Here is a 27,369-nt window from a genome sequence, read left to right as displayed (position 1 = left end):
TTGGGGACAATAATTTCACCAACATTTCACCCTTCGACATAGGAGTCTTCAGGAGCATTGGTACCTCGTGTAGTGGCTACAAACAGAGGCTGTGGTGCATGCCAACGGGCTGCTGAGGGTGTTTGCGGCTGTAAAATTTTGTGAAATCGAGTGCAAAATAAACTAAATATGGCAATCAACTTCATTATTAAGAACATTAAATAACATTTTAATAGTGCTCTCATTACTTGTACTATATCTTTGCCACTGCTAAAAATTAATGTAAATTAGTGAGTATAATGCATGAATTCTTTCGTAGGTGAGCCAAGAAGAGAAGGATGCAGTACCAGAGCATGTGAAGAAAGCAGCAAGGGAGATGGCTGAGAAAGCTTTCAAAGAGCGGTTGAGGGAGATCAAAATGAGCGAGTATGATGCTGGATTGTATGAACAATACTTCCAACCAGTTAGCAGGCAGGTAGGTAATGGCAACTTATGAAGATATGATTTTTTACATGAATAATAATAGTTAATTTCCATTTCTCCATGTAATAAAGAGCAATGTAAGACACTGTACACTTATGAGAAGTTTTCTGTTTATATCAGTCATCAGCTTATGGAGTTTCTTTCTATGATTTTTTTTTTTATTTAGTTTATTTTACTTCGTGTTTTGTGCCTCTTGGCTAATTTGCGAAGATGGGGATGAGTGATGAAATGATGAAATTGATAAATGGACATTCACAAACAACCAAGCCCGACCGGGATTCGAACCCGGGACCCTTGGCATCACAGCGTGATGTGCTAACCACTTGGCCACAGGGTCGGGCTTTCTTTCTATGAAAATCCCAACAGACTATGTTACAGTGAAAATGCTAAGATGATGGAGCCCCCCCCTAGTTTTAGAGAGAAAATTAAAATTAGTATAAACATTGTCATACCCTTGTTCTGGAATAACAACTGAATTTACATAAAATATTGCAAAATAAACTTAGGTAAAGTGCAAGCCTCAGCTACTGGACGGGTCACAGGTGGCAGATAGTGAAACCTCCCTCAGATATGAGGGGGAGCTGTGAATAAGGGGAAACCCAAATAAGCAGTACTGAACCGAGGCGGCAAGGCTATCAGGGTGTGGAGGGTGTCCAGTGGCATAGACATACGCAGCAAATACCACAGATACCCATCGACAGCCTTGTGTCATGGCAAATAAACATCACCATAAAAGTGTTTTTCCCCACTGCCTTGTGGGCCTGGAGGGATCCAAAAAGGCTAAAGGAGTTGGAACCCTGACAGAAAACAAAGGTGTACCTGAGAATCCACAGGTGGCAGCCCCACTCTCAGGTGTAGGCTGTGAGAGGCCCGATTAGCCGATAGCCGAAAACATAAACAATTTGAGATAAGAAAGAATCAAGCCAGACTGGAAATTGGAGACGACACGGGCTACAAATAAGGACATTGAATATTGGAACACTGACAGGAAGGACTGAGAAATTGTGGATCTAACGGAGAGAATAGGGATCAATATCTTTGGAATGAGCGAAATGAAATGGAAAGGAAGAAGAGAAATGAAATTGAGGAAAGACTATATATAAACTGTACTGGGCAGGGACTGAAGAGGGCAGACGAAGTGGGGTTGGATTTGTAGTCAGAAGTGAAATAAGTGAGGAAATAGAAAGAATTATGAAACTAAAAATGAATGTAAGAGACAAAGTAATAGAAATAATTCAAGTGTATGCTTCACAAACAGGATGTACAAGTAATGTACAAGTACAAAGTAATGGCAAATTGTGATGGGTGATTTTAATGCACAAGTGGGAAGAGACAGGAAAGGGTATAAGGAAGTACTTGGAGCAGACGGATGGAGACAAAGGAATGAAGAGGGAAGGAGGCTACTGGACTTTTGTAAGAGAAACGGACTGTTAGTAGGTAATAGCTGGTTTAAGAAGAAATATGACAGCCATAAGATTACAAGATACAGTTGGAATAATAAATGAAAGTCTGTAATAAATTATATATTGGTAAACAAGGAAGTAAAGAAGATAATGAAGAGCATTAAAGTAATACCCAGTGAGAAGTTAGACAGTGACCATAGGCTACTAGTAGGAGATGTGAGGAGATGGAAAATGAAAGATAGAAGGGAGGAACAAGAGATAAGAATAAGAGTGTGGAAATTGAAGGATAAGATGATAAAACAGAAATATCAAGAAATATTGCTAACAAAAGTGCCAAGAGATGAACTCAAAGCAATAGAAAAGAATGGACAAGGTTTAAAACAGAATTAGTAGAGGAAGCCGGAAAGGTATGTGGAAGGACAAGCAAGGAAAGAAAGAAGAAAGAAACACCATTGTGGTATGAAAGAACTAGAGAGGCAGTGAAAAACGAAAATGATGTTTAGAAAATGGTTTAAAGTTAAATCACAGAATGCACGAAAAGAGTACGTTGAAAAGAAGAAAGAGGCAAGAATAGTAGTCAAGGAGGAAAGAAGAAAGTGGATGGAAGAATGGAGCAAAGTGCTAGAAGAAGAAGTAGATGGGAACAAGAAAGTATTGTATGGATTAATGAGAGAAAGGAGAAGAGAAAGGGGAGATAGCTGTAAGCTAAGGGATAAAAGAGGAAACATTGTAGAAGAGGATGAACAAATAAGGAGAATGTGGAGAAATGAAATCATTTTAAGAAATTGCTGAATGTGAAAAAAGGAAATGAACATGAAAAAGTGAAGGAAAAAGAAAATAGGAAAGAAAAAGTGAATCTCACATGGAAAGAAGTGGAGGAAGCTCTGAAGAGAATGAAGAGAGGTAAAGCATCTGGAGTAGATGAAGTGCTAGTGGAAATGATACTAGGAGCAGGAGTAATTGGTGTGCAGTGGCTGTACAGAGTGTTGAAAACAGTGTGACAAGAGAGAGAAGTGCCAAGAGATTGGACAAAGGGACTAATAGTTCCCATATTCAAGAAGGGTGACGAAAGGAATGTAAAAACTACAGAGTAATAACACTTATGTGCCACTCAGTAAAGGTGTATGAGAAAATATTAGAGAAAAGAATAAGGGAAGTGACAGAGCTGAACATGAGAGAGGAACCAAATGGATTTAGAAGAGGCAGATCAACAGTACGTAGATCTGATATTCACCATAAGGCAAATGCAGGAAAGGCACTCCGAGTATGGAAATGATTTGATTATGGCATTCCTAGATATAGAAAAGGCTACAATAGAGAGCTTCAAATATATAGGAAGCATAATTGAGAGAAGTGGAAGAATAGATGAGGAGCTAGCTAAACAGAAGAGGAAAAATGGGTGATGGACTATATCAAAGCATTAATAATAATAATAATCCGTTGCGCAACAGCCCATGAAGGGCCTACCGACTGCCGATCTCCCTCCCACGCTTTCCTTCGTCACCTCTAAGCGTGGAGATCTTCAACCAGTATTGGAATAGTCGGGGGGTCAGCCCGACGTATCCCCAGCCGTTATAGTAGGTCTTCTCGACCGGAATATCAAAGCATTAGAAGATTAATATGGAACAGGGATGTACCTATGAAATGCAAGAATGTAATATACAACACATACTATGTGCCAATAAATATGTATGGAGCAGAGACTTGGACAATGACACAGAGAGACAAAAGAAAGATGCAGGTAGTGGAGATGAAATTTTTAAGGAGTACGAGGGTGGTTCAGCATGCTCCGCCCCTGACCCATTTCCAATGATAGTAGAGACCTGTAATTTTATATGTAACATTGTTCATTCTTTAGACTAATATCCACAAAGTTTCAAGAATTTACAACAATTTCTCTTTTTGTTACACGTTGATGATCAGTAAGAAGTGTAGCCACATGTGAAGCAATGGAAAAATCTGAGGTCCGAGCAGTGATAAAATATTTCGTCAAGAAAAATCTAACACGGAAAGACATCCATGCAGATATGATTGATTGATTGATTTAGTTTATTTTACTTCGCGTTTTGTGCCTCTTGGCTAATTTGCGAAGATGGGGATGAGTGATGAAATAATGAAATTGATGAATGGACATTCACAAACAACCAAGCCCGACCGGGATTCGAACCTGGGACCCTTGGCGTCGCAGCGCGATGTGCTAACCTCTCGGCCACAGGGTCGGGCTCATGCAGATATGGTGGGAACTCTTGGAGACTCTAGCCTTTCATATGATCTAGTGAAGAGATGGTGCCGTGAATTTAAATGTGGTCGGCAGACCTGTGAAGATGAGCATGTTGGTGGCTCATCTGCAATGGTGACCACACCAGAAATGATTACAAAAGTGCATGACATGATTTTGGCAGACCGGCGAGTGTCTGTCCACCATATAGCAGACACACGTGGCATCTCAACTGGCAGTGTGCATTCAATTATTCATCATCATTTGTTAATGAAAAAATCTGCACATTGGGTCCCGAGAATGCTGACGGTCAACCAAAAGAGGACATGTCGTGTGACAAGTCAGAACCTGTTGCGGACAATAAAAGCTGACAAGCCAAAGTTTCTGAAGAGATTTGTTACAATGGATGAAACGTGGGTTCACCACTTCGATCCCGAAAGTAAACGCCAAAGCATGCAATGGAAACACCCACATTCTCCACCCCCAAAGAAATTCAAGGTTCAACCATCAAAGGGCAAAGTGATGGCATCTGTGTTCTGGGATGCAGAAGGAATCCTTTTGATAGATTATCTCCAACAGCGAAAGACAATCACAGGTGTTTATTTTGCAACCATAATTGAAGAATTACGTACTGCCATCAAGGAGAAACACCGCGGAATGTTGGCCCGTGGTGTGTTGTTCCATTGTGACAATGCTCCCGCCCACACTTCCCAAGTTGCGGTGGCTCAATTCATGCAGCAGGGTTCGAAATTGTCCCTCATGCCCCTTATTCTCCAGATCTGGCCCCCAGTGACTTCCACCTGTTCCCGAACATGAAGAAACACCTTCGTGGAAAACATTTTGCCAGTGATTCCGAGGTTATGGATGTTGTGAATGCTTGGTTGCAGGACCAACCACAATATTTTTTTTCTGCTGGGATTGAAGCACTGGAAGGCCGATTTGAAAAGTGTGTTAATGTTGCAGGAGACTATGTTGAAAAGTGAGAGTGATTTGGTTTTCCTACGAGGGTTCCTTCTATGTCAGGGGCAGAGCATGCTGAACCACCCTCGTATGTTTGGAAAAACTAGAAGAGATAGAATAAGGAATGAGGAGATCCAACACAGTGGGTGTGGTGAAGCTTCAGGCAGGATAGATAAGGCACAGATGAGGTGGTTCGGACACATGAAGAGAATGGATGCAGAAAGACTACCAGTAAGAGCTTACCATGCACAAGGAGTGGGAGTCCGTGGAAAGAGCAGATAGTGGAGAGTGTTAGGAGAATAGGACAAGATTGAAAGACCATGGAAAGAGAGGAGTGGTGGAAGACCAGGAAAAATGGAGAGGCTTGACTTCTATGCCAACCCAGCCAGAGGCAGGAAACAGCAAAGGATGATGATGATGGTGAAAATGTTAAACATTTGTATTGGTTCCATTTATTTCTGACACCAGAAGCTGGAACAAATTTTTCCAGTGCTTACTCTGTTCCTTTTGCCTTTGATAAGAATTTACATCTACAAGGTGACTGGTTAATATTATCAGTGGCTTTCATGAATAAATGATGCACGAATCAAAGAAGGAACCATTGTGTTTGTTTTTGTGTAAAAACGTGAGAACCTGCTTAGGAGTTCACAAATAATTTAAGTATGGACAAGGTAGTGGAGATTTGCAAGTCTTCATGGCAATTTTTCTAACTGTGTGGTGATCCCTTGTTTCATCAGCCAAAACGTCAGTTACTTTTAATTCCTGCCTATGGTTGTGGTCTTTCACATTTACCATTTAAAACTGAATGAAGAAATCCCAGAAATGTATTGTTTACATACTTATGTAGTGGGATGCTATATTTCTTGTGTGTGTGTGTGTGTGTGTGTGTGTGTGTGTGTGTGTGTGTGTGTGTGTTACAGTTCATGAAGAAGATTTCATTGGAAAAAAAGGTGAATTTAAAAGAGCAAAATAAAAATTACTCCATAACTTGAGACCACCTCACTGATTGAGTATGCTGAGCAACTGACACACAATTTCATCACCAATGTCATCTAATTGCCATGCATTCTCATTGTGATTAGCCAGAAGTGGCAGAAACTGGATGTAAAATTGTAAAAACACAAATAAAAATTCAGAGATGATGCAATTTCTGGTACTATCAAATGGAAACGTGTATATTAACATGTGATTGGGTTTACTACATATCATTTTCCATGCCTACCTACTTTGGTAATAGTAATAATAGTTGAGAACAATGGAAGTGAAAGAACAATTGTGATCTACCAAGCAAGGGGGAGAACTTTTTTTTTTTGCCACACAGTGAGTACCAATACTTTTTAAAAGTACTACTTATACAGAGCATTGAAGTGCATCTTTAATAAGTAATAGTACTGAAAGTATGAAATGCTCAGAAAATTTGCAAATTAGGAAGAAATAAATACTGAAAGGAAATTTTAATACCTGTGATGACAAGGATAATGCCTAAGACTTGTTAAGGAATGTAATACCACATCTTGTTTTTCTTTATTGCCCTTTTTCAAATGTGTTTGTGTGTAGATTACACATTTTAATATTCAAGTCATTCCTTCCCCTTTGGGGCAATTCCAAGAAGATGCTGTTGAAAATTAACCTGGGTTACCCAGAGAAAGGGGGGGATCATATTTAACATACCATACAATAATGCATCTTTTGGCTAAAAAGAGCATTTCTTATCTAGTTTTTTTCTTATTTGATGGTGTGGTGTCCACATCCCCCTGTTCTCTCTTTAACACTATCACTGAATGAGGGCACTTGCAGAGGCTCATTGACCTGGGAATCCTAAAAATGTCAGGGAAATTGACTTATTACTTAAAAGATCAAGGAAAGGTTGGAATTACATTCAACATTCAAAAATTTGGAAAAGTCAAGAGAATATTAATGAACACGGATTATTCACATCTTTGTAAACTAATTTGATACCACAAGTGCTTGTGCATAAAAGAAATACAGCCCGACCCTGTGGCCGAGTGGTTAGCACACTGTGCTACGACGCCAAGGGTCCCGGGTTCGAATCCCGGTCAGGCTTGGTTGTTTGTGAATGTCCATTCATCAATTTCATCACTCATCCCCCCATCTTTGCAAATTAGCCAAGAGGCACAAAACACGAAGTAAAATAAACTAAATCAATCAATCAATAAAGGAAATACAAATATGGCATTCCTTTTACAACTGGAAGCCATTAATATCATATGTCCACTCAAATAATGTACTACAAAAAAGGTTACAGTAAGTTAAAACAGTATGGAATTGTGTGGAAATTGATTCGGAAATACCTAGGAAATTAATTTGGCAAAATGTGTAGGTACCATGTCTTGGGAAATTACTTGAATTTGAACAAGTAGCTGACTATAGTCTAGGAAGTCCAAGGAAAAAATTAAGGTTTTGTAACAGATACACTAGCTACTCGTGCCCCAACAGAAATCCTTCTTGAACTGCTGCCAAATATAAATTTAGAAAATGATTTGCAGTTGAATTTGTTGTTATGGACATACAGGGTGGCACATATTGTATCTACCAACTTCAAATGATAATGGAAAGACAGTAAGTGTGTGTAGTAACTTTATATACACTCAGGCATTTAATACAGTGTATATTATGGACAATACACACATCAGTGCACCTTGAAAATAACATCCTCTAAATGTCCTCCTCCTGCTTGGATGCACTGTTCGAGGCGATGCGGGAAGGCTTTTATGACACATGTCTTGACATGTCCTGTGGAATAGCGCTGTTTGTTTGTATTGTGCTCTAACCTTTGCATTTCCCTGAAAAGTATTTTGTTCTTTTATGTTGCTTTCCTGCCTCTTTTGACTAGATAATAAATGCTTTTTAGCCAAAGGCATATTAAATATGATCCCCCCCCCCTAGGTAACCCAGGTTCATTTTCAGCAGCATCTTCTAGATTGTCCCAAAGGAGGAGGAATGACGTGAATATTAAAATGTAGGATAAGTGATGATCTGATTAAATTTATGAATGGACACTCACAACAAACACACTTCAGCTTGAACATGGGAACTTCGGTGGTGAGATAAAGTCACCCACTTAACATGTTTGGCCTTGGAGCCAGCCTGATAAGTGTTCATACATAGGTGCCGACTCCATGGGGCTTGGGGGGGGGGGGGGGGCTCGAGCCCCCCCCCCCAATGTTAACGATGTGGGGGCTCAGCCCCCCAAATAATTCTGCTTAAGAGGATCTAATGTATTATTTTGCTTCTCTTGTAAAGTTTACTCTGAATTGTGCCACATGAACTTAACTTTAAATACATATTTGAAATGTTCTAGACCATCAATTTTGGGGGACTGAGACCGCTAAACCATTAACTTTGGGGGGGGGGGGGTTATGACCAGAGACAGCAAAACACATGCCTTATTACTATATACTAAGTATATAATTATGAGTAGTATTGTTAACATTTTTACTAAAAAGAGTTTCAAAAGAAGATGTGCATGAACTAGGAGAGTGGATGGGACGTTCGGGTTACAAATGGCTCTCACATAACATTCAGAACGAGATCATTGATATATTAGGGAGATCTGTTTTGCGCTCCGTGATAGCAGATATTAAAAGTCGGGAATATTTTGCTATTATAGTTGACGAAACTTGTGACATGTCCATCTGCGAACAACTGACATTTTGTATTCGAACTGTAAATGAAAATTTTAATATTTTTGAGGAATTTGTGGGCTTTTAAGATTCCGAACACTGAGGTCAAAACTTAAAGGCCTCTCAAACAGAAAGCAATCTTCCCACGCGGTTGTCCGCCGCGATCTCGAATGCCAAACAGAACGCGGACGGGTGTAGAGCGATCCAGTGGAGGGAGTTGACCGCACAAGATCTATAAGTTTTTCAACGTAGTCATCGACCATTTTTCTGTTGTGATCGCCGCGGTCTCTGTGAAAAATTACAACCCGAAAACTGACCGCCGCGATCTGGATCGTCTCGCCGAGTCTGCCCGCCTACTGTTTGACTGCATAGTAGTATATCTTAATCACACAGGGACCGCATAAAGTAGCGCGATCTGTCTGCGCGGGAAGATCGCTTTCTGTTTGACGAGGCCTTAAAAAAGGGAGCGAGTTAGTCATTCATTAATTTATTTCAGTGATCAGAGCCCCCCAATAATTTTGACAAGTCGGCGCCCCTGTGTTCATATCACCTATTAATATAATTAATTATCTTTACATGTAAGAATTAATGTTAGTGATTTATTAATATAATTATTGTTAATATTTAATAACTAACATGACCAATTAAATATTTATTAACTTGTTTTCATACTTACATGTCTTCCAAGCTCTGATGGGTCTATAAATGCCATGGTTCACTTTTGGATACTAAACAAATGTTCCATTGCTGATTCACATAATGCATGTTTCAGCAATGACACATTTATTGCGTGAAAGTGAATTTGTGTCAATGTTTTAGACATTCCAAGACAATGACAGAAGAATTTAAAGTAGCATTGCCATGGTAATGAGCTGTGAGGAAAGCAATAATGATACATTGTTTTTAATTTGAAATTGTGTGTTGTGAAAGTTTGGCCAGGCAAGTCTTGGTGTATACATCAGAAAAAAAATATAATTTGCAAGTTTGGGGTGGGGGGACCTAGTTGATAATAATTCATTTCATCTGATTTAATCGAATTCATTAATATACGAGGGGCATTCAAGAGAAACCTGGACTTTGAGTTTATTAAATAAAAGAACGAATTTCAAGGAGTGGAAACTACATTTATTTTTCGACATATTCCGTGCTACATTTATACACTTATCCCAGCATTTAACTAATGCCTGGAAAGCTTCATCATAGGAAGATTTGTCAGTATGCTGAGTGTGCAGTATGGGCATACTGTTGGCCCAATGTCAGTAGGATGTGGGACCCCCTCGGGCCTTGATACATGTACCGATTCGGTTTGAAATGGAGCCATTGTATCCTCTCCTGAGGCAAGTTGGCCCACAGCCATTGTTAACTGGCTCTTGATATCCTGCAGATCAGCACTGGATTGGAGTTGATGTACGAGCTGATCCCACACATGTTCTATCGGGAACAGATCAGGGGATCTTGCTGGCCATGAGAGTACCTCATATGATGCAAGCAGTCCATAAACACATGTGCCGTGTGTGGACGAGCATTGTCTTGTTGAAAGACTGTACCAAGATGCTGTCTCATAGGGACACAGGATGTCCGTAATGTATCGCTGTGTCATCAGGGTTCCCCAAAACACTACCAGAGGTAATCTGAAGTCATACCCTATGGCTCCCCACACCATTATGCCAAGGGTAATAACAGTTTCTCTGGATGTGTCCTTTACCCTTGGTGCCACCATATCGCACACAGTGGTCATCCATGGTAAAGCATAACCGAGATCCATTACTGAACATGATGCAATGCCACTTGTCAGCAGTCCATGCCTTCCGGTTACGGCACTACTCCAAACGAAGCCGTTTGTGCTCTGGTGTAAACGGCAGTCTACTACCAATAGTGCAGGATGACACAGGGTGTTGTAGAGAGTCCTGTTCCTGTGTCCGGATAGCAGATGCAGATGTGATGAGTTTGCATAATGCTTGGCACACAACACTGCAAACCTCCCTTGGTGTGGTCAGTCTTGGTCAGCCAGAACCTTCACGACATGTGTTGGTGCCCTCACGTACCCATTGGTGCCAACGTCAGGCCACTGTGACATCTGAATGCCCAAGATCCTTGGCAATTGCATGATTCGATTGGCCTCATGCAGACTCACAATGCGGACCCTTTCAAACTCCGTCAAGTGCTGATAATGCTGTCTGATGCGTCTACGAGGTATTCTCTGTGTTGATGACCTTCCTTCATGGTGTTGACTGACTGCCTGATGCTCCGCACACGCCTTATGAATGCTATCAGGCCTTATAACACTATCACGCGGTAGCACAACTAATGCACTCTGGTGGCCACTCTAGATGTTACATATCATTGCAACTCCAATCACTTATTATTTATACAACAGCAACACCAGTACAACTCAGCAAATTTTAGTGTTTATTTCCTTAAGGCAGCCCTCAGACTAAAGCAACAGACAGCAACTGACACATGTCACTTGAAAATGATCCTTCAGAAATAAATGCAACTTTTCGTACCAAAGTGACATGACAAGCTGCAGGAGTCGCTTGTTGCTTGCTTGTCACTTGGACTCAGTCTGTTGGTCACACATACACAATGAATATTTTTTTGTAGACTGCAGGGACCCTCATGGCTTGTCATTATTGTGAAACCCTCATGTCACAAGTTGCTTGTTGCTTCAATCTTAAATCTGCCTTATACACCGTTTCACTTTCTCCTTTCTGTGCTTTGATAAGACTTTTTAATATTCTCATATAATCTTATCTCAGTTTTCACTCATTTTTCCTGTTTTGACCTCACTCACTACAATTGTTTTTCCGTCATTTTGTGACATTTTGATACAGCAAATATTTCTGTATTCCCTTTGAGACCAACATATAAAATCTTTATTTATTAATCTTTTCCAAGGTGAATGCCCTTAGAGTGATCTTGAGCAGCCTGCAAGCCAAAGCCAAAGAAAGACAGTGGCTCCGTCATCAGACCTCAGGAGAACTGGATGACACAAAGCTTATTGAAGGTAATGCACAAGTTATTTAAGTTTTCGTAATAAAGTGACAGCCAGTGATGATTACATGTTCATAATTGTGTTTACAAAAAAGTTAACAATATAGAGAACATTTTATTTTTTATTTTCTTGTCTACATATCTTCTATCTTTAGAAATATATTTTTATGCTCTGTAAGATTTTTTAATATTCTCACATAATCTTATCTCACTTTTCACTAATTTTTCCTCTTTTTAAACACAATCACTGCATTAAACCTTGAAAAACTATTGGCAAAATTACAAAGATTGTGTTTCTGACTGTGAGACATAATTATCTTCCTTCACATAATTGTCAAGATAACTTCAAGAAGATAACTTTTTTTAGAATTAAAGCATTAGAATTGTTTGATTTTTTTTTTTTTTTAATTTCCTGGAAAACTTGAAAAGGTCATGGAATTTGATTTGCAATACTGAGCATGCACTGGACCATCACACTATAAATCTGTACATAAATGATTTGCTTCTTTATACAGACTTGAGTTTAAATTATTTTTTCAACATAACAAAACCTGTAAATTCAGTATTTCCTCCACTCTGAACATAACATCACATTACAAATTGTAACGCCGTTCCTCGATGTCTCATAAAAATGGAAGCATGAAGAAGAGACCAATACTCGCAGAGGTATATTTAGCGTGGACAATATAAAATCGAGGAACCACAATTACAATTTTTACTTGTTACGGGGTTCGCCGATATGTACGCGGAATAATTCCCACAATAACAACAGTTTGAAAAAATATGTGCGTATATCCACACCCTTCTTTACCCTTCCAAAATTCGGTAAGTTATACAACAAACCTTTATATCTGTTTCATCGCCAATCATGACTCACACCAATGAAAAAGTATCACATTCAACTATACACGTTTATTTAACAATTTAGTTGTAGCAACATTCATTTAATATTTTTTCATTCTAATTTTAATAAGCTTTCACAATAAAATTCCAGTTTATATTAGAACAGACAATTCTCATTTTTGGTATTTTTTAGCCAGAATAAATTATCATCTAAATAATAATACAATTAAAAGTACACGTTTATTACCTTCAGCAATATTGCAGATAAAATTTACTTCATTAAAGTTTCTAGCATTTCAACATTCAACACACGAGTGTTACAAATTTATAAAAAACACATAAATGGTATTTATTTTTTAAAAATTAAATTTCTGCCTGTTTTATAAGAGAATTAGATGCTCATGAAATTCTAGATACGCTGTTGGTTATTATTCGTCTCGTTTTTGTTGTTTGCAAGTAAAAGGACTTTCATTACGATGTCTTTAGGTTGAACGATTATTCACCGAATTACAATCTTAGGTCAAATGTGTAGCGGTTGCACTTTGGCTTACTGTTGTGACGCTGTTCTACACTATTACTTAGTACACGCATAAGTACATATCTGTTTCTCACTCATGATATTTATTTTATACACATGATGCATTCAAAATCCCCATCTGTTATCACGTCTTTTTAGTAATGCAAAAAAATCACTTCCGCAAATCATCAATATATATTAAAGTTCACAATTTTTTAACAGCGATAGGTGGGCACGAATCTCAATAGAACCGCGTGAATAGTAAAGTATGTACCATTCAGAAAAAATCCCCTTTTGCAGTAAATAGGCAAGTATGAATATGAGTTTTGTTACATAAGTTCAATTCACTATAAACACACGCATTCTTACGTACCTTCAAAAGTTCTAGTTGCGAATTAGCCAGACTGTTCGTAATATCCAAGTCGTCAAATTGATGCGGTCAAATTTAAGCGTTGCGGTTACGTAATATATTTCGCCGTTACTTCCTTGTTGACACGTGCTCGTCCGGAAACAGCAGCAAGTGTATCGGATCTAATTGTTTCAAGGTTCAATGCCAAAGTTCAAACTCCATCTCATGCTGACATCAAAAACTTCTCTCTTAGTTATTTTGAAATGAATACCGGTCATGCAAATATATATATATATATAGCGAACGGAACTTTATGTGCTAAAAAATTCAGAAATATTTATTTTTTATGTGTCATAAATGTTGAAAATATGTGATAAAAACAGGAAAATATGTGACAAAATAAAAAAAAATATTTGGTAAGAAAAACAAAATATTACATGCATTTTAAACACCTGAAATCAGTTTATAATGCTTACCTCTTAGTGAGCTATTTTTTTGGAAGAGTTGCAGTGGATCATCATAGTTTTTCCAAATTCTCCATTGTAAATCTGTGACGATTATCTCTAAAAAAACATCTTATATTGTGAGAAAGATCGCTCCACGTCACAAGAAACAATTCTTGCATATTTCAAGCACGAAATGTCACTAACGCTGAAGTTTTCCAAAGCTTCCTCTTCCTCTACTTCACCTTCCAAAACACGTGCAATTTGGCACAAAGTTTGAAAACCTTGTTTTTCCCGAAAAATGTCTGTACATTTAGACATTAGCACTTGTGCGTTAGATCCAGTGGGGGTAATATTTTCCCCCAATAGAATCGTAGGCGACGCGCCATAAGTCTGCCAGCGAGCGTGTTCAAAGACAAAACAAACCTAACACTCTCGATATGAAAGAAAGAGGTGCCGAGAATAAACATTTTTCCTTCGATGATTACGAGGTAGCTGAAGTCAATGAGCGATTTTATGTATTTAAAATGAAAATTCGCAAAATATGTATTTACATACGGAAAACTGGAAAATATGTGTTTTTATGTAAAATAAAATTTGCTGTGTTGACATATAAGGCTATGATCAGAATTTTGGCAAAAACAAGGGGGTCTATCTTATCGCAGAAAAAACATTTATTTACCTAAAGTTCCGTTCCCTATATATATATATATAAATAAATGGTACCATGAAATTTAAAACAACTGGGCGTGACGATTACCACAAAAAAATGTCTATCACAAGATTTTTTATATAAAATGAAAATTGGTTCTCAAAAATAGATCGAATGCACAATTCCTTACTAATGTTCTCGTGACATGACTCGTTGTTGCAAGAAACAAACTAAGTTCAAAATAGCAACACGTAACTTTTGAAACACATGCCAAAAAGTTCACAAAGTCTCAACTTACGATATAAGGTTGCACACGATTCAATATAAATAAAGACTTGCCCCAGTTGAGAAATAAATACAAATACGACGTTGAACCTTGAGTGGAATGTGACGAACTGTGTTTGCAATACTACCGTTGCTAGCGAAGAAGGAAATGGTGAAAAGTGACTGGGGAGACATCTATCGGTATAAATTAGCACTGAGGCAAATAACCTCAAGGGGATTTTTATGGATGCGAAATTTCCCGGGTGGGAAATTTTCACTTAATGTAATGGGATGACGTAAAGCGGGACTTACAAATGACAGATTCACGTCATCACCATTACAAATTCCCCCAACCGACGATGAAAGAAAACCAACCCCAATATGAGCATCTCGGTATCCATAAAAAGACCAACATTATAATACTACCATTATGCCGGAAATTATTTATCCAACTTGAAACTTAATAGGCAGATCAACCACTTATTTACTATGAAAATGCTTAATTACCCTTATCTTCCAATAAGACTTCTTTTTGGGAATTGCCCTCAAGAATTAATTACTTAAACTTACACTCTATTATTGTAAAAACATGATAACTCCAATAACCAAAATATCAAGTAACTAATCCACATAATTCGCAAAACTCTAAAATGGATACAGAATTTATGACACAAACACAGCCATAATTAATAATAAATATAACACTTCTCAATTGATGTAGAGCAAAAAAAAAAGTGAGTTCAAAAATATATGATACACAACTGATGATGGTTAACATGATAAGATTGTTTCATGATGATCCAAAATGATTCAAGATGATTCTAGATGGTTGTCAAAATGATTCAAGATGTCTTGATGATCGCTGCATAAGATGATGCTGATCCAATTAAGCATAATATTCCAGTAACCATGCCAAATCTTCCTTAAAGATGAACGTTGTAAGTTTTCTTGTTGCAGTTGTTCCAAAGGCTTGTTGTCCCAGTTTTCTCGAAAAATTTCATGCAACGAAAAAAAATAATAAAAATAAAAAAAATTGAAGAGAAGAAGTAATAGGAAAGAGTTGAGAATTAAACGAGACAATTTAGCAGGGAAAACACTAGAAAAACGAGCATCTATTACAGAATCTCTGGCAGGAAAATTTTAACTCCATGCATGTAACAATGATCTTTTTTTTTTTTTTTTGAAACCTCAACACAAAAATATAAATAGTACCAAAATTCATCAAAAACGAGAACATACTTTAGTTACTCAATCAAAATATATGAATCCAAATGACATACTAAAGAAAACAGTTAAAGGTCACTCCCTTGATAATTATATAGCTATAGAATCTTAGTCCGACATATAACATCAGGACAAAATTTTGCACAAATACACATAGTTATTTTTATTTTACCATCATTGTCTTGCTATCCTGACACACTCGATAAATACATCACAGGACCTTCTGTAAAGAGACAGTAAACAACCAAGAAAATGCCATTAACCTAATACATGATATATAAAAAATACAGAGAACATACCATTAATTTCTACGTTGCAAATTGTTATTGTGGGAACGTTTAGGTCTTTTGTTACATTGAGTAATCAAATGTCCCGATTCCTTACAGTATCTACAGAAAATATGATTAGCCGGACTAGATTGTAAACAATTATTAGCATTATCTGGAATTCCAGAATTCTGGCCTGAAACATTAGATGATTGCATTATATCAGATACCTGAGAATCAGCCAAAGCAAAATCCGAATCAGGTTCTTCTCTTGAGTGATATGGCTTGATATGACTTACATGAACTTTCCTCAAATATAATTGAGTATCCAGATCCACCAATAACACAGTGACAGAACCCAACAGTTTAAAAACTTGGGCCAGACCCGACCAACGTTCCATCAATTTAGCCGAAATATTTTGTAAGGCCTTACTTTGTGGACAAGTTTATAAAGAACTAGGTCTCCAACCTTATAAGAAACTGGTTTTCTCGATGCATCGTATCTTTTCTTCCTAGTATTCCAAGCCTTCAAGAGATGAGAATATGCTTCCGCCCAACACTGAGCCCGACTACCAGATGGCGGACCAAGTTCTACGTCTGATTGAAGCTCCCAATGAAAATTCATGGGACCATCAATATCCCTTCCAAAAATAATTTGTGATGGACTGGTCTGTAAACTATCATGTACGGCCGTATTAAACGCAAATGCAATGGCAGTTAAATTCAAATCCCACTTAGTATGATCTTCTGAATGATACGCAATAAGAGAAGCCTTAAGATTCCTAATGAAACGTTCAGCCAATGATGGATTTGGATAATATACACTGGTATAAATATGCTTCACCTGTGCTTCAAACAGAAAGTCATTAAATAAACGTGATCTGAAATATGTAGCATTATCCGATACTAACTCACAAGGTGCTCCAAATGTAAGGAAGAGTTGTCGCAGTTTGTCAATGACCTGTACCGATGTCGCGGATCGCAGTGGATATAAAGAGACCCACTTTGAAAAGGCATCAACTACCACCAAAATGAAACAATTTCCCCTTGAGGAACGCACCAAGGGACCGACCAAATCTATGTATAAACTGCGCCAAGGATGTTTTATGACTTCTGATGATAAACAACCGGGGGGTTTACGTATAACTAGTTTAGCACGTTGACAAGTATCACACGATTTAATGTATTTACGTACATCCTGGGCACAGGTAGGCCACCAAAAAAGAGCAGAAATCTTCTTTTGACATTTTCGAACCCCCAAATGTGAACCACCTGCAGGAACATCATGATAATATCTACAAATTAATAATTGTAAGGCACTTGGTACCACAACAAGAGAATGGTTCAACTTAGGAGGTTGCCAAACCAACAAATTTTGAAACAAGCGATAATGCTTCACTGTTTTGCCAGACTGGATTTCCTGAATAATAGGAGACAAACTAGCATCTTGGGCCTGAAGATGAATTATATCGGCCTTATCAAACGGAATTATCTGGAACTTAGGAGCAGCACACACAAAACTAGAAATAGGCGGTTGAGATACTTGAAATTCATCCGGTGTATACATCCGAGACAGACAATCAGCCACCGGATTCAATCTAGATGGAATATGCTCCACTGTGTATGAGAAGCGAGATAAGTACAACAACCATCGACCAAATTTTCCATACTGCTCAGGATGACGCAATAACCAAGAAAGCGCCTGATTATCAGTTTGTAGAACAAAGGGTTTTGCTGTAAGATAAGTCTCAAATTTCTTAAATCCATATACAATGGCACAACACTCTTTCTCATATGTAGACTGTTTTCGTTCCAAATCAGTGCGTTTTCGCGAAGCGAAAGCAATTGGCCGCAACGATCCATCTGATTCCTGTTGATTCAAGGTTGCCCCTAGAGCTAAGTTAGAAGCATCACATTGCAAAATGAATTCTTTCGAAAAATCAGGTAAAGCCAGTACAGTATGTTTAATGAAGACACTCTTCAAATGATCAAATTTAACCTGGTCCTCCTCTGACCAAACAAACTGAACTCCCTTTTTCTTTTTGTCGGACAAAAAGCTAGTTAACTCCGCATATGCAGGAATGAATTTTGAATAGTACCCATTAAGTCCTAAAATCCTCTGAATAGCTTTAACGTTCTTAGGAGGAGGGATCTGTTGAATAGCAGATATTCGCTCCGGATCCAAGGTTAATTTTCCTTCCCCCAAAATGTATCCCAAATACTTTACTTGTCGCTGCATCCAAGTAGATTTCTTCGGATTAACAGTCAAACCTGCCTCCCTCAATGCTTGAAGAACCAATCTTAAGTGCTCCAAATGAGGTTCTTCATCAGGACTAAATATAAGGAGGTCATCTGCATAATTGACTAAGAACTTGTATTTAAACTTCCCTAGAATTTTGTCTAAGGCTCGAGTCAGCAATTGCGTACCTAAGTTAATGCCAAAAGGAACTCTGGTGTAACGGTATTGGCCAAAAGACGTGACAAACACAGTCAAATCCTTACTCTTCTCGTCTAATCTTATCTGATGGAAGCTCTTACATAAATCAAGACAAGAAAAAACCTTTGCAGACTGCAGATGTTGGAAAATTAAATCAATAAAATTAAAATTAAAGCTTGTGGGAAATTGTCGTAAGCTATAAGTCTATTCAACTGCTTGTAACTACATACTAATCTGTAAGAACCATCCTTCTTGTCAACCAGAAAACACAGGCTTGAATAAGCACAACTACACTCCTCGATGATATTTTGTTCTATTAAGTCGTCAATCTGTTGATGCAAAATTGCCGTTTGGTGTGGAACGGTCTACATCTAAATGGAATATCCGATATCACGGGAATTGAAACAGGATCCAATTTACATGTGTCCACCTTCTCAGTAATTACATCCTCATATCGCACCATGAGAGTTTGAAGATCTGAAGATTCTGAAATTTGTAAAGGAATCAAATCATTAACCTTAACAGAAGAAGGAACTGAAGGAGCCTTTTCTTTTTTTGAAGACTCGAAGTGTATCGGAATCATTGAAAATGGAAAAGAGAGCATCCGCTCCTCGAAAGACAATCTCGCTTTAGTGTGGGATAAAAAATCATACCCTAAAATTATCGGAGAAGGGAGCGAATCAGAAAGCCAAAAATACCATTTCCAGGTCAAATGTCCAATACGCAATGACAACTCAGTACGGGAATTTAAGTGGACAGTTTGGTTGTTTATCGACAATAAGTCCTGAGTAACATCATGAACTACTGGTGATTTCTGTTTTAAACTTGCGAAGAAGGTACTTGATATCAATGACATTGAATTCCCAGAATCCAACAACAAACAAGAAGAAGTCGAATTAACAGTAGCAGTCAAAACAGGAATACACTTTTCCTCTTCTGCAAAGGAACACTGAAAATGCAATTCTGAAGCAACCGTAAAAACTGTATCCAATACATTAATAGATTTTGTAGAGACTTTATCTTCCTCCCGAGGAACTGACCTCACTTCACCCTTCTGTCTCTCACAGTGCTCAACATCCATAGAAACTTCAACCCCCTCTATTCGATCCTCAATCATTTCAACTTGTGTGGCTCTAGAAATAACAGAAGGTTGTATCTTGTCCGAAAAATCACGAAGTTCTATAGGCCATATTTCTTGAGCAATAGTAATAAACTCCATTATTGACCTCGGACGAGAATAATACACTAAATGCAAACGAGTATTCATACTAAGTCCATTTATTATAGTTTCAACCAGTTTATCCTGTGTCCAATCTAAAGGAAAGATATGAAAATAGATATCCACTTCGCGGATATAACTTGACAAGAACTCATTTGTCCTTTGTTGATGAGTCACATAAAATTGTATTAAGTCCCTCAACGTTTGCAAATTTGTCAAGTGACTCCAAATTGTTTTAATCATAATTGGCCAAGGATACTTTAAAATCAAAATTTCGTACCAAATGGTGCGAAAAATACCCTAAGTTTTACTATATGTCATAAATAGCAGTGATTCCAAGTCGAGTAGTTGCAATGAAAATGCTTTATGCAAGGTAGTTAAAAACAATACCACCCTATGGAGATCCTCTCCATCTATACATGGTAAATCACCAATTATCTCATGTGCTAAAGAATATCGAATGTAACTTGTGACAGGAGTCTCTTCCGGAGGGAGCAAAAAATTACTAAACTTATTATTAACCTGCCTGGTATGCAATAATCGTGGTGAAAAATTCAACCTAAAAGGCCTAATAACTGGTGAAACCACAGACATCCTTACCCACCAGTGCACAAAACCAAAAATATAACCTTCAACGATAAAATAATCAAAGTAAATCCAATTTTAAACGATTTAAAAAAATGACGTAAACTCCTCCAATTCACACTACTTATGAACTGCAACGTTAAATTTGAAAACTGTCAATTTTTATTTCAAAAGAGAAGGAACGTAAAATAAGATAACTGCGACAAAATCTTAGCATAAAAATAAAACCAATAAATATGAAAGAAAAAAAAGGGGGGATGCATCAACCAAAAAAAAATTCAAAATACAATGTAAATATGTTATGCTGAAAGCAAAAGGTACATATAGTCACACACCAAATAAATCACTCAATATCCCAAGCCAAAATCCAAAATTCCAATAGGGTGGGCCCGACCCTGTGGCCGAGTGGTTAGCACATCGCGCTGCGACGTCAAGGGTCCCGGGTTCGAATCCCGGTCGGGCTTGGTTGTTTGTGAATGTCCATTCATCAATTTCATCACTTCATCACTCATCCCCATCTTCGCAAATTAGCCTAGAGGCACAAAAAACGCGAAGTAAAATAAAACTAAAACTAAATCCAATAGGGTGGGTGGGTGGGAAAAATTTATTCACTTCAAACTTCACTTAATGAAAGAAAAAGGGAAAATGGCCATGCTCTGACTGCCAATCTTTGTAACGCCATTCCTATATGTCTCATAAAAATGGAAGCATGAAGAAGAGACCAATACTCGCAGAGGTATATTTAGCGTGGACAATATAAAATCGAGGAACCACAATTACAATTTTTACTTGTTACGGGGTTTGCCGATATGTACGCGGAATAATTCCCACAATAACAACAGTTTGAAAAAATATGTGCGTATATCCACACCCTTCTTTACCCTTCCAAAATTCGGTAAGTTATACAACAAACCTTTATATCTGTTTCATCGCCAATCATGACTCACACCAATGAAAAAGTATCACATTCAACTATACACGTTTATTTAACAATTTAGTTGTAGCAACATTCATTTAATATTTTTTCATTCTAATTTTAATAAGCTTTCACAATAAAATTCCAGTTTATATTAGAACAGACAATTCTCATTTTTGGTATTTTTTAGCCAGAATAAATTATCATCTAAATAATAATACAATTAAAAGTACACGTTTATTACCTTCAGCAATATTGCAGATAAAATTTACTTCATTAAAGTTTCTAGCATTTCAACATTCAACACACGAGTGTTACAAATTTATAAAAAACACATAAATGGTATTTATTTTTTAAAAATTAAATTTCTGCCTGTTTTATAAGAGAATTAGATGCTCATGAAATTCTAGATACGCTGTTGGTTATTATTCGTCTCGTTTTTGTTGTTTGCAAGTAAAAGGACTTTCATTACGATGTCTTTAGGTTGAACGATTATTCACCGAATTACAATCTTAGGTCAAATGTGTAGCGGTTGCACTTTGGCTTACTGTTGTGACGCTGTTCTACACTATTACTTAGTACACGCATAAGTACATATCTGTTTCTCACTCATGATATTTATTTTATACACATGATGCATTCAAAATCCCCATCTGTTATCACGTCTTTTTAGTAATGCAAAAAAATCACTTCCGCAAATCATCAATATATATTAAAGTTCACAATTTTTTAACAGCGATAGGTGGGCACGAATCTCAATAGAACCGCGTGAATAGTAAAGTATGTACCATTCAGAAAAAATCCCCTTTTGCAGTAAATAGGCAAGTATGAATATGAGTTTTGTTACATAAGTTCAATTCACTATAAACACACGCATTCTTACGTACCTTCAAAAGTTCTAGTTGCGAATTAGCCAGACTGTTCGTAATATCCAAGTCGTCAAATTGATGCGGTCAAATTTAAGCGTTGCGGTTACGTAATATATTTCGCCGTTACTTCCTTGTTGACACGTGCTCGTCCGGAAACAGCAGCAAGTGTATCGGATCTAATTGTTTCAAGGTTCAATGCCAAAGTTCAAACTCCATCTCATGCTGACATCAAAAACTTCTCTCTTAGTTATTTTGAAATGAATACCGGTCATGCAAATATATATATATATATAGCGAACGGAACTTTATGTGCTAAAAAATTCAGAAATATTTATTTTTTATGTGTCATAAATGTTGAAAATATGTGATAAAAACAGGAAAATATGTGACAAAATAAAAAAAAATATTTGGTAAGAAAAACAAAATATTACATGCATTTTAAACACCTGAAATCAGTTTATAATGCTTACCTCTTAGTGAGCTATTTTTTTGGAAGAGTTGCAGTGGATCATCATAGTTTTTCCAAATTCTCCATTGTAAATCTGTGACGATTATCTCTAAAAAAACATCTTATATTGTGAGAAAGATCGCTCCACGTCACAAGAAACAATTCTTGCATATTTCAAGCACGAAATGTCACTAACGCTGAAGTTTTCCAAAGCTTCCTCTTCCTCTACTTCACCTTCCAAAACACGTGCAATTTGGCACAAAGTTTGAAAACCTTGTTTTTCCCGAAAAATGTCTGTACATTTAGACATTAGCACTTGTGCGTTAGATCCAGTGGGGGTAATATTTTCCCCCAATAGAATCGTAGGCGACGCGCCATAAGTCTGCCAGCGAGCGTGTTCAAAGACAAAACAAACCTAACACTCTCGATATGAAAGAAAGAGGTGCCGAGAATAAACATTTTTCCTTCGATGATTACGAGGTAGCTGAAGTCAATGAGCGATTTTATGTATTTAAAATGAAAATTCGCAAAATATGTATTTACATACGGAAAACTGGAAAATATGTGTTTTTATGTAAAATAAAATTTGCTGTGTTGACATATAAGGCTATGATCAGAATTTTGGCAAAAACAAGGGGGTCTATCTTATCGCAGAAAAAACATTTATTTACCTAAAGTTCCGTTCCCTATATATATATATATAAATAAATGGTACCATGAAATTTAAAACAACTGGGCGTGACGATTACCACAAAAAAATGTCTATCACAAGATTTTTTATATAAAATGAAAATTGGTTCTCAAAAATAGATCGAATGCACAATTCCTTACTAATGTTCTCGTGACATGACTCGTTGTTGCAAGAAACAAACTAAGTTCAAAATAGCAACACGTAACTTTTGAAACACATGCCAAAAAGTTCACAAAGTCTCAACTTACGATATAAGGTTGCACACGATTCAATATAAATAAAGACTTGCCCCAGTTGAGAAATAAATACAAATACGACGTTGAACCTTGAGTGGAATGTGACGAACTGTGTTTGCAATACTACCGTTGCTAGCGAAGAAGGAAATGGTGAAAAGTGACTGGGGAGACATCTATCGGTATAAATTAGCACTGAGGCAAATAACCTCAAGGGGATTTTTATGGATGCGAAATTTCCCGGGTGGGAAATTTTCACTTAATGTAATGGGATGACGTAAAGCGGGACTTACAAATGACAGATTCACGTCATCACCATTACAAATTCCCCCAACCGACGATGAAAGAAAACCAACCCCAATATGAGCATCTCGGTATCCATAAAAAGACCAACATTATAATACTACCATTATGCCGGAAATTATTTATCCAACTTGAAACTTAATAGGCAGATCAACCACTTATTTACTATGAAAATGCTTAATTACCCTTATCTTCCAATAAGACTTCTTTTTGGGAATTGCCCTCAAGAATTAATTACTTAAACTTACACTCTATTATTGTAAAAACATGATAACTCCAATAACCAAAATATCAAGTAACTAATCCACATAATTCGCAAAACTCTAAAATGGATACAGAATTTATGACACAAACACAGCCATAATTAATAATAAATATAACACTTCTCAATTGATGTAGAGCAAAAAAAAAAGTGAGTTCAAAAATATATGATACACAACTGATGATGGTTAACATGATAAGATTGTTTCATGATGATCCAAAATGATTCAAGATGATTCTAGATGGTTGTCAAAATGATTCAAGATGTCTTGATGATCGCTGCATAAGATGATGCTGATCCAATTAAGCATAATATTCCAGTAACCATGCCAAATCTTCCTTAAAGATGAACGTTGTAAGTTTTCTTGTTGCAGTTGTTCCAAAGGCTTGTTGTCCCAGTTTTCTCGAAAAATTTCATGCAACGAAAAAAAATAATAAAAATAAAAAAAATTGAAGAGAAGAAGTAATAGGAAAGAGTTGAGAATTAAACGAGACAATTTAGCAGGGAAAACACTAGAAAAACGAGCATCTATTACAGAATCTCTGGCAGGAAAATTTTAACTCCATGCATGTAACAATGATCTTTTTTTTTTTTTTTTGAAACCTCAACACAAAAATATAAATAGTACCAAAATTCATCAAAAACGAGAACATACTTTAGTTACTCAATCAAAATATATGAATCCAAATGACATACTAAAGAAAACAGTTAAAGGTCACTCCCTTGATAATTATATAGCTATAGAATCTTAGTCCGACATATAACATCAGGACAAAATTTTGCACAAATACACATAGTTATTTTTATTTTACCATCATTGTCTTGCTATCCTGACACACTCGATAAATACATCACAGGACCTTCTGTAAAGAGACAGTAAACAACCAAGAAAATGCCATTAACCTAATACATGATATATAAAAAATACAGAGAACATACCATTAATTTCTACGTTGCAAATTGTTATTGTGGGAACGTTTAGGTCTTTTGTTACATTGAGTAATCAAATGTCCCGATTCCTTACAGTATCTACAGAAAATATGATTAGCCGGACTAGATTGTAAACAATTATTAGCATTATCTGGAATTCCAGAATTCTGGCCTGAAACATTAGATGATTGCATTATATCAGATACCTGAGAATCAGCCAAAGCAAAATCCGAATCAGGTTCTTCTCTTGAGTGATATGGCTTGATATGACTTACATGAACTTTCCTCAAATATAATTGAGTATCCAGATCCACCAATAACACAGTGACAGAACCCAACAGTTTAAAAACTTGGGCCAGACCCGACCAACGTTCCATCAATTTAGCCGAAATATTTTGTAAGGCCTTACTTTGTGGACAAGTTTATAAAGAACTAGGTCTCCAACCTTATAAGAAACTGGTTTTCTCGATGCATCGTATCTTTTCTTCCTAGTATTCCAAGCCTTCAAGAGATGAGAATATGCTTCCGCCCAACACTGAGCCCGACTACCAGATGGCGGACCAAGTTCTACGTCTGATTGAAGCTCCCAATGAAAATTCATGGGACCATCAATATCCCTTCCAAAAATAATTTGTGATGGACTGGTCTGTAAACTATCATGTACGGCCGTATTAAACGCAAATGCAATGGCAGTTAAATTCAAATCCCACTTAGTATGATCTTCTGAATGATACGCAATAAGAGAAGCCTTAAGATTCCTAATGAAACGTTCAGCCAATGATGGATTTGGATAATATACACTGGTATAAATATGCTTCACCTGTGCTTCAAACAGAAAGTCATTAAATAAACGTGATCTGAAATATGTAGCATTATCCGATACTAACTCACAAGGTGCTCCAAATGTAAGGAAGAGTTGTCGCAGTTTGTCAATGACCTGTACCGATGTCGCGGATCGCAGTGGATATAAAGAGACCCACTTTGAAAAGGCATCAACTACCACCAAAATGAAACAATTTCCCCTTGAGGAACGCACCAAGGGACCGACCAAATCTATGTATAAACTGCGCCAAGGATGTTTTATGACTTCTGATGATAAACAACCGGGGGGTTTACGTATAACTAGTTTAGCACGTTGACAAGTATCACACGATTTAATGTATTTACGTACATCCTGGGCACAGGTAGGCCACCAAAAAAGAGCAGAAATCTTCTTTTGACATTTTCGAACCCCCAAATGTGAACCACCTGCAGGAACATCATGATAATATCTACAAATTAATAATTGTAAGGCACTTGGTACCACAACAAGAGAATGGTTCAACTTAGGAGGTTGCCAAACCAACAAATTTTGAAACAAGCGATAATGCTTCACTGTTTTGCCAGACTGGATTTCCTGAATAATAGGAGACAAACTAGCATCTTGGGCCTGAAGATGAATTATATCGGCCTTATCAAACGGAATTATCTGGAACTTAGGAGCAGCACACACAAAACTAGAAATAGGCGGTTGAGATACTTGAAATTCATCCGGTGTATACATCCGAGACAGACAATCAGCCACCGGATTCAATCTAGATGGAATATGCTCCACTGTGTATGAGAAGCGAGATAAGTACAACAACCATCGACCAAATTTTCCATACTGCTCAGGATGACGCAATAACCAAGAAAGCGCCTGATTATCAGTTTGTAGAACAAAGGGTTTTGCTGTAAGATAAGTCTCAAATTTCTTAAATCCATATACAATGGCACAACACTCTTTCTCATATGTAGACTGTTTTCGTTCCAAATCAGTGCGTTTTCGCGAAGCGAAAGCAATTGGCCGCAACGATCCATCTGATTCCTGTTGATTCAAGGTTGCCCCTAGAGCTAAGTTAGAAGCATCACATTGCAAAATGAATTCTTTCGAAAAATCAGGTAAAGCCAGTACAGTATGTTTAATGAAGACACTCTTCAAATGATCAAATTTAACCTGGTCCTCCTCTGACCAAACAAACTGAACTCCCTTTTTCTTTTTGTCGGACAAAAAGCTAGTTAACTCCGCATATGCAGGAATGAATTTTGAATAGTACCCATTAAGTCCTAAAATCCTCTGAATAGCTTTAACGTTCTTAGGAGGAGGGATCTGTTGAATAGCAGATATTCGCTCCGGATCCAAGGTTAATTTTCCTTCCCCCAAAATGTATCCCAAATACTTTACTTGTCGCTGCATCCAAGTAGATTTCTTCGGATTA

The 27,369-nt window shown here is 37.2% G+C and overlaps 1 protein-coding gene across 1 annotated transcript in view; it reads left to right on the top strand.

Annotated features, from left to right (window-relative positions):
- LOC145982803 (von Willebrand factor A domain-containing protein 8-like) overlaps window positions 1-27,369 on the top strand; it is a 172,799-nt gene that overhangs the window by 119,559 nt on the left and 25,871 nt on the right. The window contains exons 24-25 of the mRNA XM_083116170.1: window positions 299-454; window positions 11,586-11,694. Of these exons, the coding sequence (XP_082972296.1) occupies window positions 299-454; window positions 11,586-11,694 (265 nt within the window). The remainder of the gene's footprint in view (window positions 1-298; window positions 455-11,585; window positions 11,695-27,369) is intronic.

Source organism: Lepisma saccharinum, unplaced genomic scaffold (assembly GCF_977018435.1).
Source record: "Lepisma saccharinum unplaced genomic scaffold, izLepSacc3.1 HAP1_SCAFFOLD_427, whole genome shotgun sequence".
Taxonomy (NCBI): Eukaryota; Metazoa; Arthropoda; class Insecta; order Zygentoma; family Lepismatidae; genus Lepisma; species Lepisma saccharinum.
Note: the sequence above shows the minus strand (reverse complement) of the source record. Positions and strands in the feature narration are given on the sequence as shown.